A 22,595-nucleotide genomic window follows, 5' to 3' on the forward strand; every position below is an offset into this window, starting at 1 on the left:
CACTGTGTAACAGAGTGATCACCCCATACTTGCCCCAGCTTCTGCCAGCCTAGCAGTTTGAAAGAATGTAAAAATGCAAGTAGAAAAATAGGGACTACCTTGGTGGGAAGGTAACAGCATTCCGTGCGCCTTCAGCATTTAGTCATGCCGGCCACATGACCACGGAGACATCTTTGGACAGCACTGGCTCTTTGGCTTTGAAACAGAGATGAGCACCGCCCCCTAGAGTTGGGAACAACTGGCACATATGTGCAAGGGGACCCTTTACCTGTACTTTGCATTGTCTTTGTAATTCCTATATATATCTTCTGTGTCAGATGTCCAGGGGTATTTGAAAATTATAGTAGTGATTTCCCCTCCCCTCTTCCACCCATCTATGTTTAGTGGAAAAAAGGGTGATTTTTATGAGATATCTGCATGATACTGTCTTGAATGTTCCGGGTGATTGGGTGGTAGAATTAAGTGGTGAGTTTCAACTCCCGTTCCAACTGGTACAATTGAAACGGTGCCGGTGGCGTCCTCATGGACACGCATAGCATGCACACACATGTGCACAGCATAGGCATGTGTCTTAGTGCCTCCGCGATACTCCAGCTGCTCCGCAGAGCTTCGTGCAGGGACTGTACGCGCCATGCGTGTGCACAGGAGCACAGAAGTCTTTAAACATCAGTAAAAAACTCGAGTGGGTGTGCCCTCCAGAGCACCATACCAGAACGGTATCCGGTGCTCCAGGCTGGCTCCGGTACGCCCATACCAGGGCGTACCGCCTACAATCCACCACTGGTAGAATTTGACAACACTGTCCTAATGGACTGTTGCCTTCTTCATGTGTTACCCTCAATTCTAAATATCATTTTCATTTTTTTAATGAGCCACACACCTTGTAAGATTCCTGCAATTGTGACTGGATTGTACAGTTGTGCCTACAGGACAATAGAGTGATGAAAACTAAACTTTTTTAAAAAAATAAGGGCATGCTTGTTCGTGGTCTAGACAGTCATATTTTGGCACCTACTATGTCTTCCTCTTCTGATTTTTTTTAGCAATTTCAATTAGGTGCCTTTTGTTTCTTTTTTTTTCTTTGAGTTTTTGAACTTTACACTTAGGATTCACAACCCCAGATTTTAAAAAAATCTTGGAGTTTTTCATCCTATTTACACCAGAAAAGTTATATTTAACCCCCAAGGGGGTGCAGTGGCTCATAGAGTAAGCCCTTACTGCTTTTTGCTTTTTTATTGTGCTTTCTGTAAATCTTTTCAGTTTTGGCATCCACTAAAACCTGGCACCTGTAGGTTGGTATCTGCTTGACCTTAGCCTAGAGCTGGTTTTGCCTTTAATGTGAATGCCAAAATTGTTATTCGGATATACTGTACTTAACATTTTGTGTTTCTCATGTTCTGCCTCATACTCTGAATGTTTAAGAGTTATTTCCAAGTTGTCCTTGCAGGGTGGAGGAGTGGTGTGTCCCCTCACCCCTCCTGCTAATAATCTTCTTTCCATCACTCTGTGATTTCCTTGTCATTACATTCATCCAAGTGTAGGAAGACAGGAGATTACACATTGGCGAAGAGGTAGATTTACAATAAGAGATAAAACACTCAAACATCCATTGGTGACCTAGTAAATTACTGTTTATCAGGACATCAGTTAGATCAGTGGTCTCCAACCTTGGCAACTTTAAGACCTGTGGACTTCAAGTCCCAGAGTTCCTCAGCCAGCTTTGCTGGCTGAGGAACTCTGGGAGTTGAAGTCCATAAGTCTTAAAGTTGCCAAGGTTGGAGACCACTGAGTTAGATGTTTATCTCTTGGTTAAAATAACAGAGGAGTAATGATCAGGTAAAAAAGGAGCTTGGGACAGCACCATACACCACACCACTGTGTGCTCCTTTTTTTAGTTCAAATCTATAATTGTTGCTTCCTTTTCATTGCAGAGTGCAATTGTTCAGGAAACGGGATATGCAACGAAGGGCTGCTTGGAGATGGCTTCTGCTTCTGCTCTGTGGGATGGACAGGAGACCACTGCGAAACCAAACTAGGTAAAGCAAATCTCAGGGCTGGCACACTGCAAAGTACAACTCCATAGAGCAGCATTCCCCAACCTTGGTGACTTTCAAGTATACGGACTTCAACTCCCAGAATTCATTTCGATTGCCCTGCAGGCTGTGGAATCCTGGGATTTGAAGTCCACACATCTGGAACTGGCCATGATTGGAAAACACTGCCCTAGACCAGTGGCATCAATTTCAGGGTCCAGGGACCAGATCTGGCCAGTGGAGTGCTTAAATCTGGCCCTTGGGGCTGCCCTGGAAACAGCAAAGGATTGGCCTGCGGTGTCCCGACCTGGTGGTGATCCACAATCTGGTGGTGTCTGTTTTCGCTGGCAGAGTGCTGCAGGAGGCCATTGCAGCCAAAAACAGAGTGCCCCTCCTGAGTTCCATTTTCGCTGGCAGAGAACTAGCAAAACAAACTACTTGCCCTCCACTGCCTAGGGCTCTGGACAACCTGAGCCGCCATTCAGGGGTCCTCCATGTGGCCTGAGAGGGACTGCGAGGCTGTTCTGGAGAATAAGGATTTGGCACTCTCCCTGGTCTCGCCTAAGGTCCCCAACAGAAGTGACATTGAGCTGGCCGTGCCCATTCTCGCCACACCTATCCCAGTTGCCCGCCCCCTCAAGGTCAACCCTGATGATTCAGCCCTCAATGAAATAAAATTTGAGACCCCTACCCTAGAGGAAGGCCCAGTAGATTTTATCAAATGCCTTCATTTCTCAAAATTTCTTTCTTTTTTGCCATCATTCCACTGATTTCTTTGTTTATGGATTTTATAAGCTTGTATGGTATTTCAAGCATGTATAACATCTTGGAAAACACTAGAGAAGGGAAGGTGGGGGGGGAACAATTCAACACATCATCCGTAGTGCTTTTGCCTTTTTTGATTGAAGGAATTGCTTTTTCTTTTTTGTACAAAAGGTAATGTTGAATTTCAAAATGTCACCATCAGCATGCAGGCTAATATATTTTTGAAATCACAGGATTTGGGGAGTTCCTATATGTATTGGAAGAACCCTGCTCTTTCCCTTAATCCCGTTGACTCAGAACTGAGGTCAATTCAGGAACTTTTATCCTGTTTAAATTCTCATCTAGTTTTACTCTAAAGTTAAGTAAAGAAAACGACCTTGATTCCCCAGCATTGGTAACATGGCTTTTTTTTTAAATGATCAAAAGGTTTAAACAATCAACAAAGTCAGATTAGCAAATACTTACAAAGGAATGTGAGACCTGAATGATAAGCCATAAACATCATGAAATTTGGCAGCACTGATGAAAATGTCCCTAAGTAACCTTTTCCATCTTGTCAAAAAGCCATTCACTGTAAAATTAGCTTAACATAGTTTTAAAGAGCAAGGAAATTTACCAGCAAAGAAAAAAAAAATACATGAGTCTTGCCCATTTCTGTCGTTGCATGAGGTTTTTTCTTTGTGTCCAAACAGTCCTTGGCCACCACTGTACTTGATTTTTTAAAATAATAAAAATAGCAATGATGAATCCCATCCTCACAATCCCAAACACAGAAGATACTTGCTACCAGCCTTCTTAAGGTATTGGCGCCAGATTGAGGCTCACCTATTTTATGAACTTCTATTTGACTTTGATAGCAGTTCAGCCAGACTTTGCAGGGATGGCATGGATGGCAATGAACAAGACTGGGCAGAATGCATGTTAAAATCTCCTTTGTGTTCCTCATTACTTTGATCCCAAAGAGATGAACTTCCTGAATCTTCCTCTTCCCCCTCCCTCTCTCTCTCTCTATCTCATACAGATAGTCCTCACTTAACTATGGTAATTGGCATATCAACTCTATCACTAAGTAATGCAATTATCAGGCACAATATCACTTATGGCAGTAGCTGTGGCAGTCCAAGTGGCCATTGTTAGGCAAATCCCACAAGGTTACTGTATCCCACAGTCACGAGATTGCTCTTTGTCCCCACCTGCTGGGTCCCTCAATGACTTGACTTGCCAGAAGCCAGCAGCAGAGGTCGCAAATGGAGAGTGTGTGACCACAGGACACTGTGAAGTCATAGCTGTGAGCCAGTTGATGAGCACATGAATTGCAACTATGTGATTGCAGGGCTGCTGCAGCAGCCACCGCTACAAAGACCTATTGTAAATCTCCTTCATTCAGCACTGTTGTAACTTCAAGTAGTCGTTTAATGAGTGTTGTGGTCCGCCAGCAGCCTGCGGAGCTGGCAGCAGAGTTGGACAGTGAAGAGGTTGGGGAGCAACATGGCTAGTCCTGGAGTCTGGGGAAGGCTCAGATGAGGGCTCTGTGTCGGAGGTAGAGAGGGGGGCAGGGCCATTTGGGAGTTATGTGCTGCCTCCGGAGCCTCCAGAATCAGACATCTCTGAGGCAGAGGAATAGGGGGAGCCTGTTCCCAGTGTGTGCATGTGCAGAGCTGCCAGAGGGCAAGAACAGTTAAAATAAAAGAGGCAACTCAGAAGTAAGACTTGGAGATGATTGGCCCTCCCATAAGACATAAAGGAGAAGGAAAGGAACGTGAGCCTTTGCAGGAAGCAACTTTGTTCGTTCTGGTCGGTTTAAAGTCTTTAGCTCTGTTTTGACTCTGGGCTCCATGTGGCCTTGGAAAGCTAATTGCCAATTAGGTCTTTGGCAGCATTTTAAAGGAAGATAAAGGTGGGTGCTTATCAGCATTATTGCAAAGATTTTGGCAGACTTCTGTCAGACTCTTTACAAACTATTTGTGAATGAACATAATTCACAGCTGTTTAAATAAAAAGGGGGTTTTGGGGATTAAGCCTGTGCTTTTTACTGTCTCAGGAATCCTAGGTCACAACCAGGGGTGGATTCCTGAACTGGTTAGTATCAGTTCACTGCACACACGTTTTTTCATCAATGGCAGTGAAAAGCGCAAGAGCTGATTTGGTGAATAAGGTTAATTGGGTAACTATTTCATTGAAGGCGCTTTAATGCATATTCATTCATAACTGAACTTTTCTTGCCAGAAAATGTGTAGAGCAGCAAGACTCCCTTTTTCAAAGTGTGTAAAAGATTTTTCTTTAATGAGGACTTTCCATTGTAAAATCCAGCTGTCAGGGTTCCATGAAATAGATCCATTGCAAGCAAGAACTCCAAGGTAGATTCCTCAAAGAATAGAGGCTGCTTCATTTTCACCTAATTAAGAGTAAAACTTTTCCCCCTCAACCAAAACAATCAGTCACGTGGCCCAATCCATGGACCATCTGCAGGTCTGGTGACATCACTCCACCTTCTTCCAGCCAAGTGTAAGAACATCCTTGGTTCCCAGAGGAAAGCATTTTTATTTTGACTACACCACCTCAGCTATCTCTAATCCCCCCTCCCTATCTTTCGCTCCAGTGTGGCAACACAGAAGTTCCAGGATGGCTTTGGACAGGTCAGTTTCAGGGTTGACATTAGCAGAATTAGTAGATGCATTAATGAATAACGTTAATCAAGCTATGTGCCTAATTCTGAAGTGAATGTATTGATTTGTTTGTTTTGTTTACATACATATTTAGCTGCAGTGCCTCGTTGCTCCCCAGCCTGCCATCCAAACGCTGTCTGCCGAGCTAATAATATCTGTGAATGTAACCTCTATTACGAGGGAGATGGAAAGAAATGCACAGGTATGGTTGCAATTGCAAAGGTAAATCTAAACATTTGCAAGCTGTGCTTCATGCTATTGTGAAAATGTTAGTGTAATTTCAGGATGTAATACTATATCCTTCACAATAACATTGGATGCTTTTCTGTTGCATTGCTTTTATTTCACACAAGCCCTCGAGTTTTTCATGTATGTGGCATCATGCAAGATCTTGCAAGGCATATTATTACAACCAGAATCTTATCTTTCATACTGTCCCTTCCAATGCCTGTATGCAGTTTCAATGCTAAGAATTGTAGTTGTCGTCGTAATTATCATCTCTTTAGAGCAGAGGTGTCAAACCCAAGGCCCGTGGGCTGGACCTTCAGGACCACCCTGGAAACAGCAAAGGAGCTGGTCGAGCTGATTACGTCCACAGGGGCCACGCCCCCACTGCCCCCACAAAGTCAGACACAATCCTGATGTGGCCCTCAATGAAATCAAATTTGTCACCCCTGCTTTAGAATTATTAGAATCCTTCCTCTGAGAAAATCAGTTTACTATGTAAAGAAGTAATTGATAATTCCAAAATAGAGAAGAATCGTGACTCGGGATTTATAAACACCAAACCACTGTAGAAAAACTTTCTGGAATGATTCCAGAATTTCCCAATTCCTTTTTCTTCTCCCTTTTTAAAATTGAATTGGACATTGATCAGAATTTTCCATTTCTCGATCAGCATTATTTTTCTGAAAATAAAAACTTGTGTGGGGTTGTAGCGCTGACTATTTTTATGTACAAAATCCTGCTTCTTGTTCATTTTATCCATTCATTTATTCAATTTCTATAGCTGCCCATCTCGGTCAATGAATCTGGGTGGCTTACAATTCAAAAATGTTACTGTTGGAGATAAAGAAGAATGTCAAAATAAGTAACTTATTTTACTGTACAACTTAAATAGTTTCAGAAGTATTTTAAGGTTGTTTCATCTTCCAAATACCTTCTGGTATGCAGAAAAGTACCTATTATAGCAAAAGATTCACAAGAATAGCATTAGAATGCTTACATCCCTCCTTGTTGGTGAGATATATTTTTGAATTTGCTCCAACTCTGCTGCTCATTTGCTATCTTTGCATTAAAAACTTGCTAAAAATAGCAATAGCACTTAGATTTACATACTTCCTCACAGTCTTTACAGCCCTCTCTAAGCAGTTTACTGAGTCAGCATATTACCCCTAACAATCTGGGTCCTCATTTTATCAATCTCGGAAGGATGGAAGGCTGAGCCAATCTAGAGCCTGGTGAGATTTGATCTCCCAAATTGCAGTCAGCCGGTAAGCAGCAGAAGTAGCCTGTACTATTGCATTCTAACCACTGCACCACCGAGGCATGAGTTATAAGTAAAAATATAAAGCAATATAACATTTAAATGACTGAGGAACTGGGTTAGAGTTAGGGTCAGGGTTAGGGTTAGGAGGAACCAGAACCTAGAACATTTTAAAGGTTGGGTTTTTTTAAAAAAAAATCCTATTTTGATTGCCTGTATAAGCTTTATTCTAATGTTCCAAACTTGACTGGAAGTCAACCCAAGCAGTACCAAAATCTGGGATTTTAGAACAATTATAGAATGGAATTGAGGAAATCTGCTCAGCCTGGCTTTACTCCATAAGCAATAGGCAGGGTCACAAGTTATGCATTACTGAATGGCACTTTCTGATGTAGTGATTGACCAGTGTGGAAACAACAACGGTGGCTGCAGCGACCATGCTAAGTGCACCCAGAATGGAACGGATGTCTCCTGCGCCTGCTTAATGGACTACCAGGGTGATGGCTACATCTGCAATCCTATTGACAGATGTGCAGATGGGAGGAATGGACACTGTAGTGAGCATGCAACTTGTATTAGCACAGGTCCAGTAAGTATCGGACACATCTTTGCATGCTCATATTTCTAACAAGACTTTTTGGAACGAGATCATCAAGATTTTTGAGAAATTGTTTGTAGGCATTTTGGACTTCTTTACAGTCTCATAGAGAATGTCTGTGTGGTGATTTCCTTTTGGAGAGATTTCTCCCAATTGGCAGGGGAAAAAAAGGATAATGGTACACTGTGGAATATGGATTTCCTTTTCTTTTCCAAGTATCTAAATATTCACTCCACATATTGAACACTATTGTTTGTGAAACTTATAATAACTCCATACATTCCTGTCACATATGAGGTTTCTTTACTTCTTACTGTAAAATTTCACTTTCTAGAGAAATGGAAACTACTGTATTCACAGTAACTAGTTGGCAGTCCATTTTTGAAAAGCAAAAGTAACTTTCAGATCAACAAATAGACCTTACTTTTGAGGGGAAAAATAGCAGTAGCACTTAGACTTATATACCGCTTCATAGTGCTTTTACAGCCCTCTCTAAGTGGTTTACAGAGTCAGCATATTGCCCCTAACAATCTGGGTCCTCATTTTACTGACCTCGGAAGGATGGAAGGCCAAGTCAATCTTGAGCTGGAGTGAGCAGTGAGTTAAGCCTACAGTGCTGCATTCTAACCACTGCGCCACCACAGCTGCACCACAAAGAATAGCAATAGCACTTAGGCTTATATACCACCACATAGTGTTTTACAGCATCTCTGGGTAGTTTACAAAGTCAGCATATGGCCCTTCAATAATCTGGATTCTCATTTTACTGATCTCGGAAGGATGGAAAGCTGAGTCAACCTTGAGTTCCATCAGGATCAAACTCCAGGGGGTGGACAGAATTTGCCTACAATAGTGCATTCTAACCACTGTGCTACCAGGGCTCCAGGAAGCACCATTTTAGGGAATGCAAATGCACAGAAACCTCAAAGCCCAGATCCCTAGCTACATAGCAATATTTTTCTTTATGTTGTAAGTTCAGCAAAAAAATAATGCTACAATCTCGGAAGTAAACCCTTTACTAACTGTGGAAAGGAGACTTAACTGTTTTTTACTGTTTCATTTGGCTTGCTGCTGAGTTCTTTTTGTATTCCATGCTCTTTGCTATCTACCTCTGGTTTGATTGTCCTCTCTGGCTGTTGAGAGTGCATTAACATCTGGCTTCCTTGCCTTGCAGAATACCCGGAGGTGTGAATGCAAGGCAGGTTACGTTGGAAATGGAATACAATGCTTTGAGGAAGTTATTCCCCCCAAAGACCGTTGCTTGGAAGAAAATGGGCAATGCCACGTGGAGGCTATTTGTACTGACCTGCATTTCGAGGGTAAAGGTTTTTTTTTCTATTCTGTGGTCCCTTGGATGATCTTGTCATTCTTTCTACCATCTACTATATTACTTGGAGGAGGGGGATTTCTCACTTTTGGAGAGGAGACTCTCACCCCTTACACTGGCATAGTTCAAAATGCCCTTTGTGATCTGTAAAAGCACATAATTGGTCAAATCCAAATTTGATGTTTTTTGTCTCTTACTTTAGAATAATCTAAATTTATTAATTTGCTTCTCAATTGCTTTCTTATTATTATTATTATTATTATTATTATTATTATTATTATTATTATTGTACAATTGTATCACAGCGGCCAGTTGTTTCGCCGGATTTGGCATTGGTTACTAGTCGGGCCCCACCCAGGGGCCTAGGACGTCGTAACATATTTTCGCAATATGCGTGCAGATCCAAGCAGTGCGGCTTTTTGCATTTGACTGATGGTGATTTTGTCAATTTTTAACTGTTTTAAATGTAATTCCAGTGCTTTTGGAATAGCACCCAGTGTGCCAATTACCACTGGAATTACCACTGCTGGTTTGTGCCATAGTTGTTGAATTTCGATTTTTAAGTCCTGGTATCTTGCGATTTTTTCATGTTCCTTCTCGGCGACCCTGCTATCACCTGGTATTGCGATGTCTATGATTGTGACCCTATTTTTCTCAACCAGTGTGATGTCTGGTGTATTATGCGCCAGTATTTTGTCGGTTTGTATACGGAAATCCCACAAGATCTTGACCATCTGATTTTCTGTGACTCTTTCAGGCTGATGTTCCCACCAGTTTGTTGCTGTTTTAATATTATAATTTTTGCACAAATTCCAATGGATCATTTGTGCTACTGAATTGTGCCGCAATTTATAATCAGTCTGCGCGATTTTTTTACAGCAGCTGAGTATGTGATCAACAGTTTCGTCAGCTTCTTTGCAAAGTCTGCATTTGGCATCATCAGAGGATTTTTCGATTTTGGCCTTAATGGCATTTGTGCGGATAGCTTGTTCTTGCGCAGCCAGGACTTTATCTTTTATTTTTTCCAGAAATTGGCCATGCAGTGCTTTGTTCTGCCAACTCTCCATTCTTGATTTTATCACATTTTTTCTGTATTCTTGTTTCGTCTGTTGGGCCTTCAGTAGATTTTTGTTCTTTACTTCGATTAATAGATGTTCTTGACTTTCTTTTAAATAATCAGCCAGTGCATGTTTTTCTTCTTCAACTGTTTGCTTCACTTGTAATAATCCTCTGCCACCTGATTTTCGGGGCAGGTACAGTCTATCAGTATCACCACGTGGATGTAAACTGTAGTGCATTGTCATTAGTTTCCTGGTTTTTCGGTCCAAAAGGTCCAAATCAGCTTGTGTCCAGTTAACTATACCAGCTGTGTATCTTATAACTGGTATTGCCCAGGTATTTATGGCCTTGATTGTATTTCCACCATTCAATTTAGATTTCAAAATTTTCCTAACTCTGTTGGTGTACTCTCGCCTGACAATAGTTTTTACTTCTCCATGCTTGATGTTATCCAACTGCAGAATGCCTAAGTATTTGTAGGCTTCATTTTCTTTGCATTTAATTAATTGGCCATTGGGCATTTCAATTCCCTCACATGCAGTGATTTTGCCCCTTTTTATGGATACAGTGGCGCATTTTTCCATGCCAAACTGCATTGAAATATCGGTGCTGAATACTCGGACTGTGTTTGTCAATGATTGGATTTCTATTTCTGACTTTCCATAGAGTTTCAAATCATCCATATATAGTAAATGTGAAATTTTTTCAGCTTCTTTGGCTGTTTGGTAGCCTAATTTCATTTTTTTTAAGATTATTGATAGTGGGATCATTGCGATGATGAAGAGAAGAGGTGAAAGTGAATCACCCTGGAAAATTCCTCGCTTGATATTAACTATTCCGTAGATCTCATTCCCTACTGCCAACTCAGTTCTCCATTGTTTCATCGCCTTTTCAGTAAAGGATGTAATATTTTTGCTAATGCCAGTTGTTTCTAAGCATTTTATGATCCAACTATGTGGCAGTGAGTCAAATGCCTTTTTGTAATCAATCCAGACCATATTCAAGTTCGTTTTTCTGTTCTTACAATTTTCTAATATCATTTTATCAATTAGAAGCTGATCTTTGGTGCCCCTGCTCCTTCTTTTGTTGCCTTTTTGCTCTACTGGCAAGATGTTGTTTGTTTCCAAATAATCCATCATGTTATCTGCAATAATGCCTGTGAGTAATTTGAAGGTTGTTGGCAAGCATGTTATTGGTCTGTAGTTTTCAGGTGTTGTTCCTTTAGTTGCATCTTTCTGAATCAAGTATGTTTTTCCAGTTGTCAACCATTCATCAATTTGGCCCTTTTGTAAAATTTCATTCAGTTGCCTGGCTAATATTGCATGTAAACTGGTCAGATATTTGAGCCAGAAACCATGTAATTGGTCCTTTCCAGGTGATGTCCAATTCTTTACCTTTTTAACTCGATTTTTGACCATCTCAGTTGTTATTTCTAATACTTGCATTTGCTTGTTGCCAATGCTTTTCTCAAAGTCATGTATCCACTTTGCTTCCTTGTTGTAGTCTTTTGCATTTTCCCACAATTCTTTCCAGAATTCAACTGTGGCCTGTTTTTCTGGTTTTTCACTTTTGGTGTCACCATTTACATTAAGACTTTGATAAAAACGCCGTTGGTCTGATCGAAATTGCTGATTTTGTTTATATTGGATGATTCGTGCCTCATATCTTTCAATTTTTCTAACTGTTGCTGTTATCTGCTGTTTTACAATCTCTACAGCTTCATTGATGTTTCTTGTATCCAATCTATATCGTCTGATTAGCCGATCTATGATTTTGTTGTTTTTAAGCCGTTGCTCATGCATGTTCTTTAAGTTACTAGCATCTGCCCTTAATTTTTTGATTTTTTGTTCTAAACGGATTTTCCACTTTGGCTTTGATGCTTTTTCTGTTGTGTGACTAGGTACTTTGATTTTAATGCCTAGTTCATTAGTGACTATTACAGCTGCGCTGTACATTAACTGGTTTGTTTCCAAGATGGATCCCGGTTCAATTGTTGAAAACACTGCATTAACCATTTTCATGATAGGGGCCAAAATTTTCTTAGGCACAGTTTTTAGTGATGGTAAACGTTGCCTTTCCTCATTAAGCAGAAAATGCTCCATGATCTTATCCTTCAATTCTTTTTGTTTTTGAGTTAGTTCATCAGTTGGTTCAGTGATAACTGGTTCTAGTGGGGGTGATGTTATTTCCTCCCCGAGAGCTTCTTCTGGGAGTTCTACTATAATGTCTTTAGTTGTGTCTTGAGTATCAGTTATTTCCGCATGTGATATTGTTTTTTGGGTTTTGCAATTTGCCTGAATTTCCTCATGTTCAACTTCACTAAACACTTTATTCCGTATAATAAATCGCCTTTGATCTGCTAGTCGTTGTTCACTAACATTTGAATCTGGATATTGTTGTTTCCATAATTCATACATTCGCTTTAAATAGCCTCTTTTTTCTGGCTCTGAGTTGTAGTAACAGGCCATTATGGCACGGTTTTCATCTGCACTATATTTTTGTCGTTTTGTTGGCTGGTCCACTTGTAGCCCACTTGTCGACGGATGTCCAGGGACCCCAACATCCGCCGCGGCCCTTGTTAACCCGCGCGACGACCGATGCGGTATGGAATTCTTATTTGTTTTTTTCACCATATTGTATGGGTTGGCCGGGGTTTTTTTACGGGACCAGATGCCAACCTGACCCCAACCCTCCTCCTTTCTCATCCGGGCTTGGGACCGGCAACGGCGGAGTTATTATTATTATTATTATTATTATTATTATTATAGACTGATTATAAATTGCAGCACAATTCAGTAGCACAAATGATCCATTGGAATTTGTGCAAAAATTATAATATTAAAACAGCAACAAACTGGTGGAAACATCAGCCTGAAAAAGTCACCGAAAATCAGATGGTCAAGATCTTGTGGGATTTCCGTATACAGACGGACAAAATACTGGCACATAATACACCAGACATCACATTGGTTGAGAAAAATAAGGTCACAATCATAGACATCGCAATACCAGGTGATAGCAGGGTCGCAGAGAAGGAACATGAAAAAAATCGCAAAATACCAGGACTTAAATATCGAAATTCAACGACTATGGCACAAACCAGCAGTGGTAATTCCAGTGGTAATTGGCACACTGGGTGCTATTCCAAAAGCACTGAAATTACATTTAAAACAGTTAAAAATTGACAAAATCACCATCAGTCAAATGCAAAAAGCCGCACTGCTTGGATCTGCACGCATATTACGAAAATACGTTACGACGTCCTAGGCCCCTGGGTGGAGCCCAACTAGTAACCAATGCCAAATCCGGCGAAACAACTGGAAACAACGAGGAATTTTCCAGGGTGATTCACTTTCACCTCTTCTCTTCATCATCGCAATGATCCCACTATCAGTAATCTTTAAAAAAATGAAATTAGGCTACCAAACAAGCTGAAAAAAATTTCGCATTTACTATATATGGATGATTTGAAACTCTATGGAAAATCAGAAATAGAAATCCAATCATTGACAAACACAGTCCGAGTATTCAGCACCGATATTTCAATGCAGTTTGGCATGGAAAAATGTGCCACTGTATCCATAAAAAGGGGCAAAATCACTGCATGTGAGGGAATTGAAATGCCCAATAGCCAATTAATTAAATGCAAAGAAAATGAAGCCTACAAATACTTAGGCATTCTGCAGTTGGATAACATCAAGCATGGAGAAGTAAAAACTATTGTCAGGCGAGAGTACACCAACAGAGTTAGGAAAATTTTGAAATCTAAATTGAATGGTGGAAACACAATCAAGGCCATAAATACCTGGGCAATACCAGTTATAAGATACACAGCTGGTATAGTTAACTGGACACAAGCTGATTTGGACCATTTGGACCGAAAAACCAGGAAACTAATGATAATGCACTACAGTTTACATCCACGTGTTGATACTGATAGCCTATATCTGCCCCGAAAATCAGGTGGCAGAGGATTATTACAAGTGAAGCAAACAGTTGAAGAAGAAAAACATGCACTGGCTGATTATTTAAAAGAAAGTCAAGAACATCTATTAATCAAAGTAAAGAACAAAAATCTACTGAAGGCCCAACAGACAAAACAAGAATACAGAAAAGATGTGATAAAATCAAGAATGGAGAGTTGGCAGAACAAAGCACTGCATGGCCAATTTCTGGAAAAAATAAAAGATAAAGTGGACAGTGAACAAACTTGGTTATGGTTAACAACAGGTACATTAAAGAAAGAAATAGAGTCACTAATCCTGGCTGCGCAAGAACAAGCTATCCGCACAAATGCCATTAAGGCCAAAATCGAAAAATCCTCTGATGATGCCAAATGCAGACTCTGCAAAGAAGTTGATGAAACTGTTGATCACATACTCAGCTGCTGTAAAAAAATCGCGCAGACTGATTATAAATTGCGGCACAATTCAGTAGCACAAATGATCCATTGGAATTTGTGCAAAAATTATAATATCAAAACAGTAACAAACTGGTGGGAACATCAGCCTGAAAAAGTCACCGAAAATCAGATGGTCAAGATCTTGTGGGATTTCCGTATACAAACCAACAAAATACTGGCGCATAATAAACCAGACATCACACTGGTTGAGAAAAATAAGGTCACAATCATAGACATCGCAATACCAGGTGATAGCAGGGTCGCCGAGAAGGAACATGAAAAAATTGCAAGATACCAGGACTTAAATATCGAAATTCAATGAGTATGGCACAAACCAGCAGTGATAATTCCAGTGGTAATTGGCACACTGGGTGCTATTCCAAAAGCACTGAAATTACATTTAAAACAGTTAAAAATTGACAAAATCACCATCAGTCAACTGCAAAAAGCCGCACTGCTTGGATCTGCACGCATATTACGAAAATACGTTACGACGTCCTAGGCCCCTGGGTGGGGCCCGACTAGTAACCAATGCCAAATCCGGCAAAACAACTGGCCGCTGTGATACAATTGTATAATAATAATAATGTGGTACCCTACTTGGAACAGCTTATATTATTATTATTATTCCTTCTTGTGGCTTACTTCTCCTTTCTTTGGATGGCATGCTGCCATGCCCATAAAGACTAGGGAGACCAATGTCTGGTCCAATGTGATTTTTCTTCTCCTTTGGATGAAACTTTATCCAATAGCCTTGGGTTTAGTCTTGGACTATCCTTGTTTCTTTAACCATGCATTGAATTAACTTTCTTTTCTAACATCACTCCTATTTCTGCCATAATCCTTGCTTAACTTTTTTAAGATATCCATTAAAATCCAGGCATTTAGAATAAAAATACTGAACATCTCTTCTAACATTTCAAAGTGTCTTTTTCCAAATCTGACCCGCATCTCAACAAAGCTTAGTAGACATAATATTCTTTGATTGTTTTCCAGACAAAACAGTTGGTGTGTTCCACCTGCAATCTCCTATAGGAAAGTACAGATTTACCTATGAAGATGCTGAAGCCTCGTGTGCAGTTGAGAGAGCTACCTTGGCCACTCTTCAGCAGCTGTCTGCTGCTCAGCAGGTAACAAGGCAACACAGTGATATCAATTCATTAGTATCTCAGGCTTTGGTCTGTGCTAAGAGTCACCCAAGATGTCCTTTCCTGGTTGAACTTTGTCTCCTTTGTCTAAAGAAGCTTTAAAACTCCCGTTGGATCAGTGGTGGGTTTCCATTTTTTTTTACTACTGGTTCGCTTGTGCATGCGCGTAGAAGTGTCCAGGTGATTGGGTGAAGCCTCCCACCACTACTGCTACAGGTTCGCCTGATCCAGGCTGAACTGGGAGCAACCCACCTCTGCATTGGATCCCACTGAATCCTCACTTTTTCATTTGCTTCACATTGAAATAACAAATTCAAACAAGTAATCCTTCAAGAGATGTCATCCAATTCTTTCTTTAAACAAAAAAGTGAATGACTCAATGTGACTGTATTTGTTTTTGTACCATGAGATGCTGGCAGCTGCATTTGGCACATGGGCACTAGAAAAATGATATGCAGAGAAAATGAAACGAAATGAAAGCTGCTTCCTTCAAGTTAGACAGCCCATTAAGAAAGCTTAAGGTTATTATTGTACAAGGTTTAATCTTATTATTGTACAAGACAATCTTGTCAAGATAGGAATAGTTAGAAATATTCGTTGAAATATATCGGAGTATTGAAATAGCAACATAGCAGTTAGCAATAGCAATAGTAATAGCACTTAGATTTATATACCGCTTCACAGTGCTTTTACAGCCCTCTCTAAGGGGTTTAAAGAGTCAGCCTATTGCCCCCAACAATTTGAGTCCTCATTTTACCCATCTCGGAAGGATGGAAGGCTGAGTCAACCTTGAGCTTGGTGAGATTTGAACTGCCAAATTGCAGACAGCTGGTAGTCAGCAGAAGTAGCCTGCAGTACTGCATTCTAACCATTGCACCACCATGGCTCAAACATGTTTCAAATGTTTTGAAAAGTCTGTCTTTCTGTTTTTCTAGATGGGGTTCCACCTCTGTATAGTAGGTTGGCTTTTTAACCATACAGCCGGTTACCCAACAGTATACCCAAGTCAGAACTGTGGTACTCATCATGTGGGCATTGTAAACTATGGCTATCGAAACAACGTCAGTGAAAAGTGGGATGCCTACTGCTATCAAATTCAAGGTGAGAAAATATATCAGCTTATAAGTGTCATATCATTTATGCCTTCCCCCTGCATAAGAACTCTTACAAAATCTTAAACTTTGTCTCCATTGCAAATGCCGCCAAATGTTGTTTCTTTTTCAGAAGTACAGTGCAATTGTAGGGATGGGTACATTGGAGATGGCTATTCCTGCACAGGCAGCCTTTTGGATGTGCTGGCTCAACAGGCAAACTTTTCAGTCTTCTATTCAGTAAGTTTTAGTAGTACCTTCATCCTGTAGTCTTGTTGCTATGGATATATTTGTGAATGACCATGAAACACAAGCAGTAATTATGAAGATATGGTATCTTTAAAAAAATCACTAGTGATAATTATTCCTTCCTTCAAACCTGGTTCAGATACATCTATATTTCACACGCTGTTATGACAAATACCGCTAAGTGCTCTGAATTTAGGGTAAAAGGTTTAGAAACTTTGGAGAAAAAATATTTATTCATATCAAAAATTACTAATGTGTAAGTTGATGTTCACTCAATGTTGACTGCTTTCCAAATCTTTTTGAATTTGAATTCAAAAAGTACTGTAGTCTTCACAGACTGAATCTGGGTTAGGCTTTCAATATGTTATTTCTAGACTTACATGTTCTTGCTACATATTGATTTTAAAATGTATGTGAACTGCAGCTTAAACGTGTTGTGTTTCTTTGCTGCTGGGCCGGCGCAGTGGTTAGAATGCAGTATTGCAGGCTACTTCTGCTGACTGCTGACTGCCAGCAGTTTGGCAGTTCGATTCTCACCAAGCTCAAATTTGATTCAGCCTTCCATCCTTTTGAGGTCGGTTAAATGAGAATCCAAATTGCTGGGGGCAATATGCTGACTCTGTAAACTACTTAGAGAGGGCTGTAAGGCACTGTAAAGACGTATATAAAACTAAGTGCTATTGCTATTGCTACTTCCTCCAGCTTGCCTTAGACTGATCTATACCACTCATGCATTTTTTTGCAGGAGAAAGTTTGAAATGTATGGTGTTTTCTTAAGGGTGGGAGAAACATAACTTGTTCTTAATAAAACTAATTTATGCAACTTTCTGAATGCTCCACAATAGTGTCTCATTATTCAGATCAAATACCAGAATTAATGAAACTATATTCAACTATTCCTTAAAGGATCTGTCACCTGTCTTTTATTTCTTTAAAGGGAAAAGATAAGCTACATTGAAAAACAAGTGGGAAATTAAAATTAAATTTTGATCTGCCAAATTGCTGTTATCCACCTACTTTTACCCAGGGACAGGGTATTGTTTTGCAAATGTCCCACAGTTTAGGAGGGGAGGGAAATTCAAATTTGCTATTTCCTTTAGGTGCTGCTTAGAAGTGGTCCCTTTGATATATTTGAGTTGAACATAGTAATACTCCTGGTTAATCATGTTTTCCTTCCTCTTTTTCAGATAATTCTGGATTTTGCTAATACCACTCAAGAAGGAGTAGATTTTTTAAATTTCCTTTCTGAGGACATCGCTTATAAAACTCTTTTTGTACCCTTGAACTCTGGCTTTGGCGATAATACAGTAAGGATCACAAAATGGACAGTGGTGATGTGGTCTTAGTTGGAAGGGGGAATAATTTTGTGCCATCTTAAAAACAACAACAAAAACAAATAATCAAAAATAAATTGAGTCAAGTTAATATCTTTGATGTACAGCCTATGAGTTCCATGCAGATAAACTATCTGCCTTTGATTGGGCCTTATTTTCTAGTAAATCTATTAGTTGTAGCATAGCAGTAAATTCAGATTCTTTTAAAGCAAGTGCAGAAGAAGTTAATGAATAAATATATATTCCATTTCCTTATGAAATCCTGGTATTTTAGCTTTGTGATAGGATAGCAACTGGAAGAATTCTTATAATTTTCTCCAAATTTTTAAGTGCTTTGGTACTTTGGGAGGGCAAGGGCAGCTAAACTATGGGAGGGTTATTCATAGTAGGTTAAACTATCCCAATGTGAATTTTCAATGCAATTGTAATTAGTGTTTTAGTAAAAGCAGTGAGTTTAGATAACCATACAGCACTCATACTTGCATTGTTTAAATGTGAATGGCTTCATCAGCAAAGAACACTGCGTAATATTATCAAACATAATCCTAATAGAACTCCAGATTATCTTCTGAATTGTCTGCCTTAAATCAAACAACCTTTAGTAATCAACAAAAGGGCAGGAAGAGTGTCTTAAAGGTTTTGTTTACATTTTCTGATTACTAAAATTGACTCCCAATGAGAAAAAGGAGAGAAATTCTCATAATATGCCAGTGCAAGGATATCCTGCATTAGAAGGACTGGAAACAGAATAGCTTTGCTGGCTGGTGAATTCTGGGAGTTGAAGTCCGGCAGGCTTAAAGTTGCCAAGGTTGGAGACCCCTGGTGTAGATATACACTTATGTACTTTATGGGCTTTACTTGAATAAAAAGTAATATGCTCAGCCTTGAAAACAAAGCAAAATTAGAGGAGCTTTCTGTTTTAACTACCAATGAAACATTTGCTCTCACTTTCTCTTTACTTTGAAAAATTGATGTTTCTTTTTACTATATGTTGTACAGTGGAAGTTGCCATTTTTTCCTATAAGTTGGTGGGTAACCTTATTAGGTCCTTCTTATGGTCCTTTCATTTTTGATGGGCCTACAAGTTTACAATCATATGTCAACAACCAATGCTGACCTTCAAAAGTTGTGGGTGCTTCATCACTGGAAGCTTTCAAGAACAGACTGGACAACCATCTGTCGGAAATGGTATAGAGTCTTCTGCTTAAGCAGGGGGTTGGACTAGATGACCTACAGGGTACCTCTTTATTTAATCAATGTAATGAATGGATCCACTGTAACTACAGGGCCCAGCACTTTCTTTTGCCCCTTTGACATCAATGTGTGCAGGCTAAAGGCATGTACAGTACAATGGAACCACTGTTAAGGTATAGAGGACTGAATAAAGGCTACAGCCATTCAAAAACAGGGAAGTCCAGTTGACTTCTGAAAAAGTACATTCAAGTAGGTGCCATACAAATAATATAGTGCAATACCATATTGTATATCTATGCAATTGGCTTTCTTTCCATCAGTAAAATAACTTTTGTTTGAGCTGTATCTTTTGTTTGTTTTCCTAGTCTTTATCACTGAAGGATGTAAAACTTCATGCATCACTGCGTGACGTTATCCTCTCAAGCTTCAATCTCACAGCTGGTACAATAATACCTTCCCAAGCAGGATACAATCTTTCCATTGCAGAATCATTGAGCCATACTTTTCTCATTGTAAGTACCAATTCTCTTTACACAGCCACTTAGCCATGAACCCCTCTGCCTGATCTTTTTGGACAATGTTGAAACATTGGTGGATTTAAGCCTTGAACTTTTTAAAGTTTTCACAGCTCATTTGCAGTGAATGATAAACTAAAAATCTTTGGTTCACTTTTATTGCACCAGGTTTCTGAAGCGATTAACAATACAGTGATTGTTGAATGGGATATTGCGGCCTCCAATGGGATTATTCATGCTATTCAGAGCCCTTTGAAGGTACCTCTGCAGTATAACCAGGTTAGTTACCAGTTCCTTTTTTAGAGAAACAAGAAAATGTTTTGCATTTCTCCCTTCCCTGTTTTATGAATTAAGATCTAAAATAGTATTCTACAAGTGCATGTATTTATTTATATCCTACCTTTATTTATTTATTTTCTTACAAACAACTCAAAGCAGTGAACATATCCAACACATTTTCCTTCTCCCGTTTTCCCCACAACAACCCTGTGAAATGGGTTTGGGCTGAGACAGAGTGGCCGGCCCAAAGTCACCCAGCTGGCTTTCATGGCTAACTCACAATCAGGACTTGAACTCACAACCTCCTGCCTTAACCATTAGAACAATCAAAACTATTTTAAAATGGTAGCTCTCACAAGATTTGAGCATTTTCATCCCATTTTTCGTCAAACTCCCATGTAATCTTGGGAAATATTGTAAACGTGTGGGTTGTTGTTGTGAGGGAATTGACACGCAGGAGCCATGTGCAAGACAGATCTTTATTATAACACAGGTGACAAGCGATTCAAATGTTCCCTGCAACTGCCAGGGTATTTATACTAGCACTCAGACCAACTGTCAAAACGACCAACCAATCAGGTCGCAGCTAGTTGTTGAGTCCTGATGTGGGAATAACACAGGAGCCATGGATAGCCAGTAAGATGTTTATTAGCACCAGATGACAAGCGATTCAAAGATTTCCCTTCAACTGTCAGTGTATTTATACTCGAGCCCAAAGCAACTGTCAAGCCCAACTGTCACGAGGCCAGCCAATCAGAGGCTGTGCCTTGACCAACCAATTAGAACGCAACACAGGTTGTTGCTGGGTTATAACACTCCTTCCCCCCAGTTATTTGTATAATAACCATTCAATTGTACATTATACATTTGCCCTTCTGTGTTGTACAATTCATTCACATTTTTGTCTTCCTGTTTTACCATTTGCAATTGTGTTCTCTCCTTCCCCCCAGTCAACCTGATAACTGTAACCACTTGTAACCACTTTAATGTAATGCTTAACTTTGTAACAGAAGTAGAAATTTAGCAACTCTGTCCAGGAACATTCTGGGACTAGTAGCTTCAATTAGTTTAGTAAAATTCTTTCAGTTTATTTTTTTCTATTTTCCTTACCCCCCAGTGCCTATTCACATTTTATTTCTTTATTTACATTTTTTTTCTATTTTTCCCTCACAACTATTTTTCCCTCACATTCCTGCGCATGCCCAATGAATTCCCCAGTCCAGGCTCGTTGAAGGCCTCGAGCAGTGTGGGAAGCAGGTTTGTATCTTAGGAGACAGGCAGGACAGGAGAGTAGGCCCTGCTAGAAACGAAACGGAGCGGAGGCAGGAGGTGAGTTCGATGGCGCGGAGGGCGAGCCGGCAGCGTGGTCCTGGAGAACGGAGGCCGGTGATTAGTCCGAGCTCGGCTCTCGGCTTCTGCAGCAAGTAGAGGCAGCTTCCCTGGAGGTTGACAGGCTGTCTTCTCGGGTAAAGAGGCAGGCAGGCGTTGCAGGCCGGCAGAGTGGACAGACGGATCCGTGAGGCGCACGGACAACCCAATGACCTCGGGCCCAGACAGTTGACTAGAAACTGGTTTAGCTGGGCGCATGCTGGCCTCGGGTCCCAGCGGTCCTTCACGTGCTGTGCTCCGCGGGTACAATGCTCGTCCTTGCGCACTGGCAAGTTGGCTGAAACGGGCGGTGGCCACAGCTGCTGCTGCTGGAAGGTAGCCTTGGGTAGCCTCTGAATCTCTGCTAGGCAGAGGTGGCTGCGACTGGCTGTTTTTCTTGATCCAGGCCCTGTGGGAATCGCAAATCCCATCCTCGTCGCCAGTTGTTGTAAATGTGTGGGTTGTTGTTGTGAGGGAATTGACACGCAGGAGCCATGTGCAAGACAGATCTTTATTATAACACAGGTGACAAGCGATTCAAACGTTCCCTGCAACTGTCAGGGTATTTATACTAGCACTCAGACCAACTGTCAAAACGACCAACCAATCAGGTCGCAGCTGGTATTTGCATATTGAATATGCAACAGGAAACTTCACAAGAATTGGTAATATCATACTATTTAACCATGTCTCTAACCAGATTTCTGATGCCCAAAAGAGACGAACTCCAGATGAATCTTTCACTTTGCTTTTTCACTCTAGCCAATGCAAAACATTAGCAGAGTAAACAAAACAATAAAAAGTGAAATCAGATTACTTTATGTGTATCTTTTTAAATGCAGTTGTACATAAAACCAAAGTGCAAATTACACAAATATCACAAGAAACCCAGCTTTTATTTTGCTTTGTCTTTAAAAAAAAAAAAAAAAACCTTAGCTATAATATTAAGGATGTTTGAAAAAAATATATTTACATTTAAACAAAACCAGCAGAGTCCTCTTTTTAATAGATTGTTCCTTGCAGATGTTTTGCTATTCTGAACCACACTGGAATTTAATTTGGGGGTCCAAAATGTCATGAA

The 22,595-nt window shown here is 40.2% G+C and overlaps 1 protein-coding gene across 2 annotated transcripts in view; it reads left to right on the forward strand.

Moving 5' to 3' along the window:
* Nucleotides 1-22,595, forward strand: part of STAB1 (stabilin 1) — a 126,900-nt gene that overhangs the window by 101,507 nt on the left and 2,798 nt on the right. For both annotated transcript variants that reach the window (XM_032209352.1, XM_032209350.1), the window contains 10 exons: nucleotides 1,932-2,036; nucleotides 5,559-5,666; nucleotides 7,346-7,539; nucleotides 8,723-8,867; nucleotides 15,333-15,466; nucleotides 16,420-16,585; nucleotides 16,709-16,815; nucleotides 18,012-18,131; nucleotides 19,718-19,864; nucleotides 20,036-20,146. In XM_032209352.1, the coding sequence (XP_032065243.1) occupies nucleotides 1,932-2,036; nucleotides 5,559-5,666; nucleotides 7,346-7,539; nucleotides 8,723-8,867; nucleotides 15,333-15,466; nucleotides 16,420-16,585; nucleotides 16,709-16,815; nucleotides 18,012-18,131; nucleotides 19,718-19,864; nucleotides 20,036-20,146 (1,337 nt within the window). The remainder of the gene's footprint in view (nucleotides 1-1,931; nucleotides 2,037-5,558; nucleotides 5,667-7,345; nucleotides 7,540-8,722; nucleotides 8,868-15,332; nucleotides 15,467-16,419; nucleotides 16,586-16,708; nucleotides 16,816-18,011; nucleotides 18,132-19,717; nucleotides 19,865-20,035; nucleotides 20,147-22,595) is intronic.

The sequence above is a fragment of the Thamnophis elegans genome, chromosome 2 (assembly GCF_009769535.1).
Source record: "Thamnophis elegans isolate rThaEle1 chromosome 2, rThaEle1.pri, whole genome shotgun sequence".
NCBI classification, from domain to species: domain Eukaryota; kingdom Metazoa; phylum Chordata; class Lepidosauria; order Squamata; family Colubridae; genus Thamnophis; species Thamnophis elegans.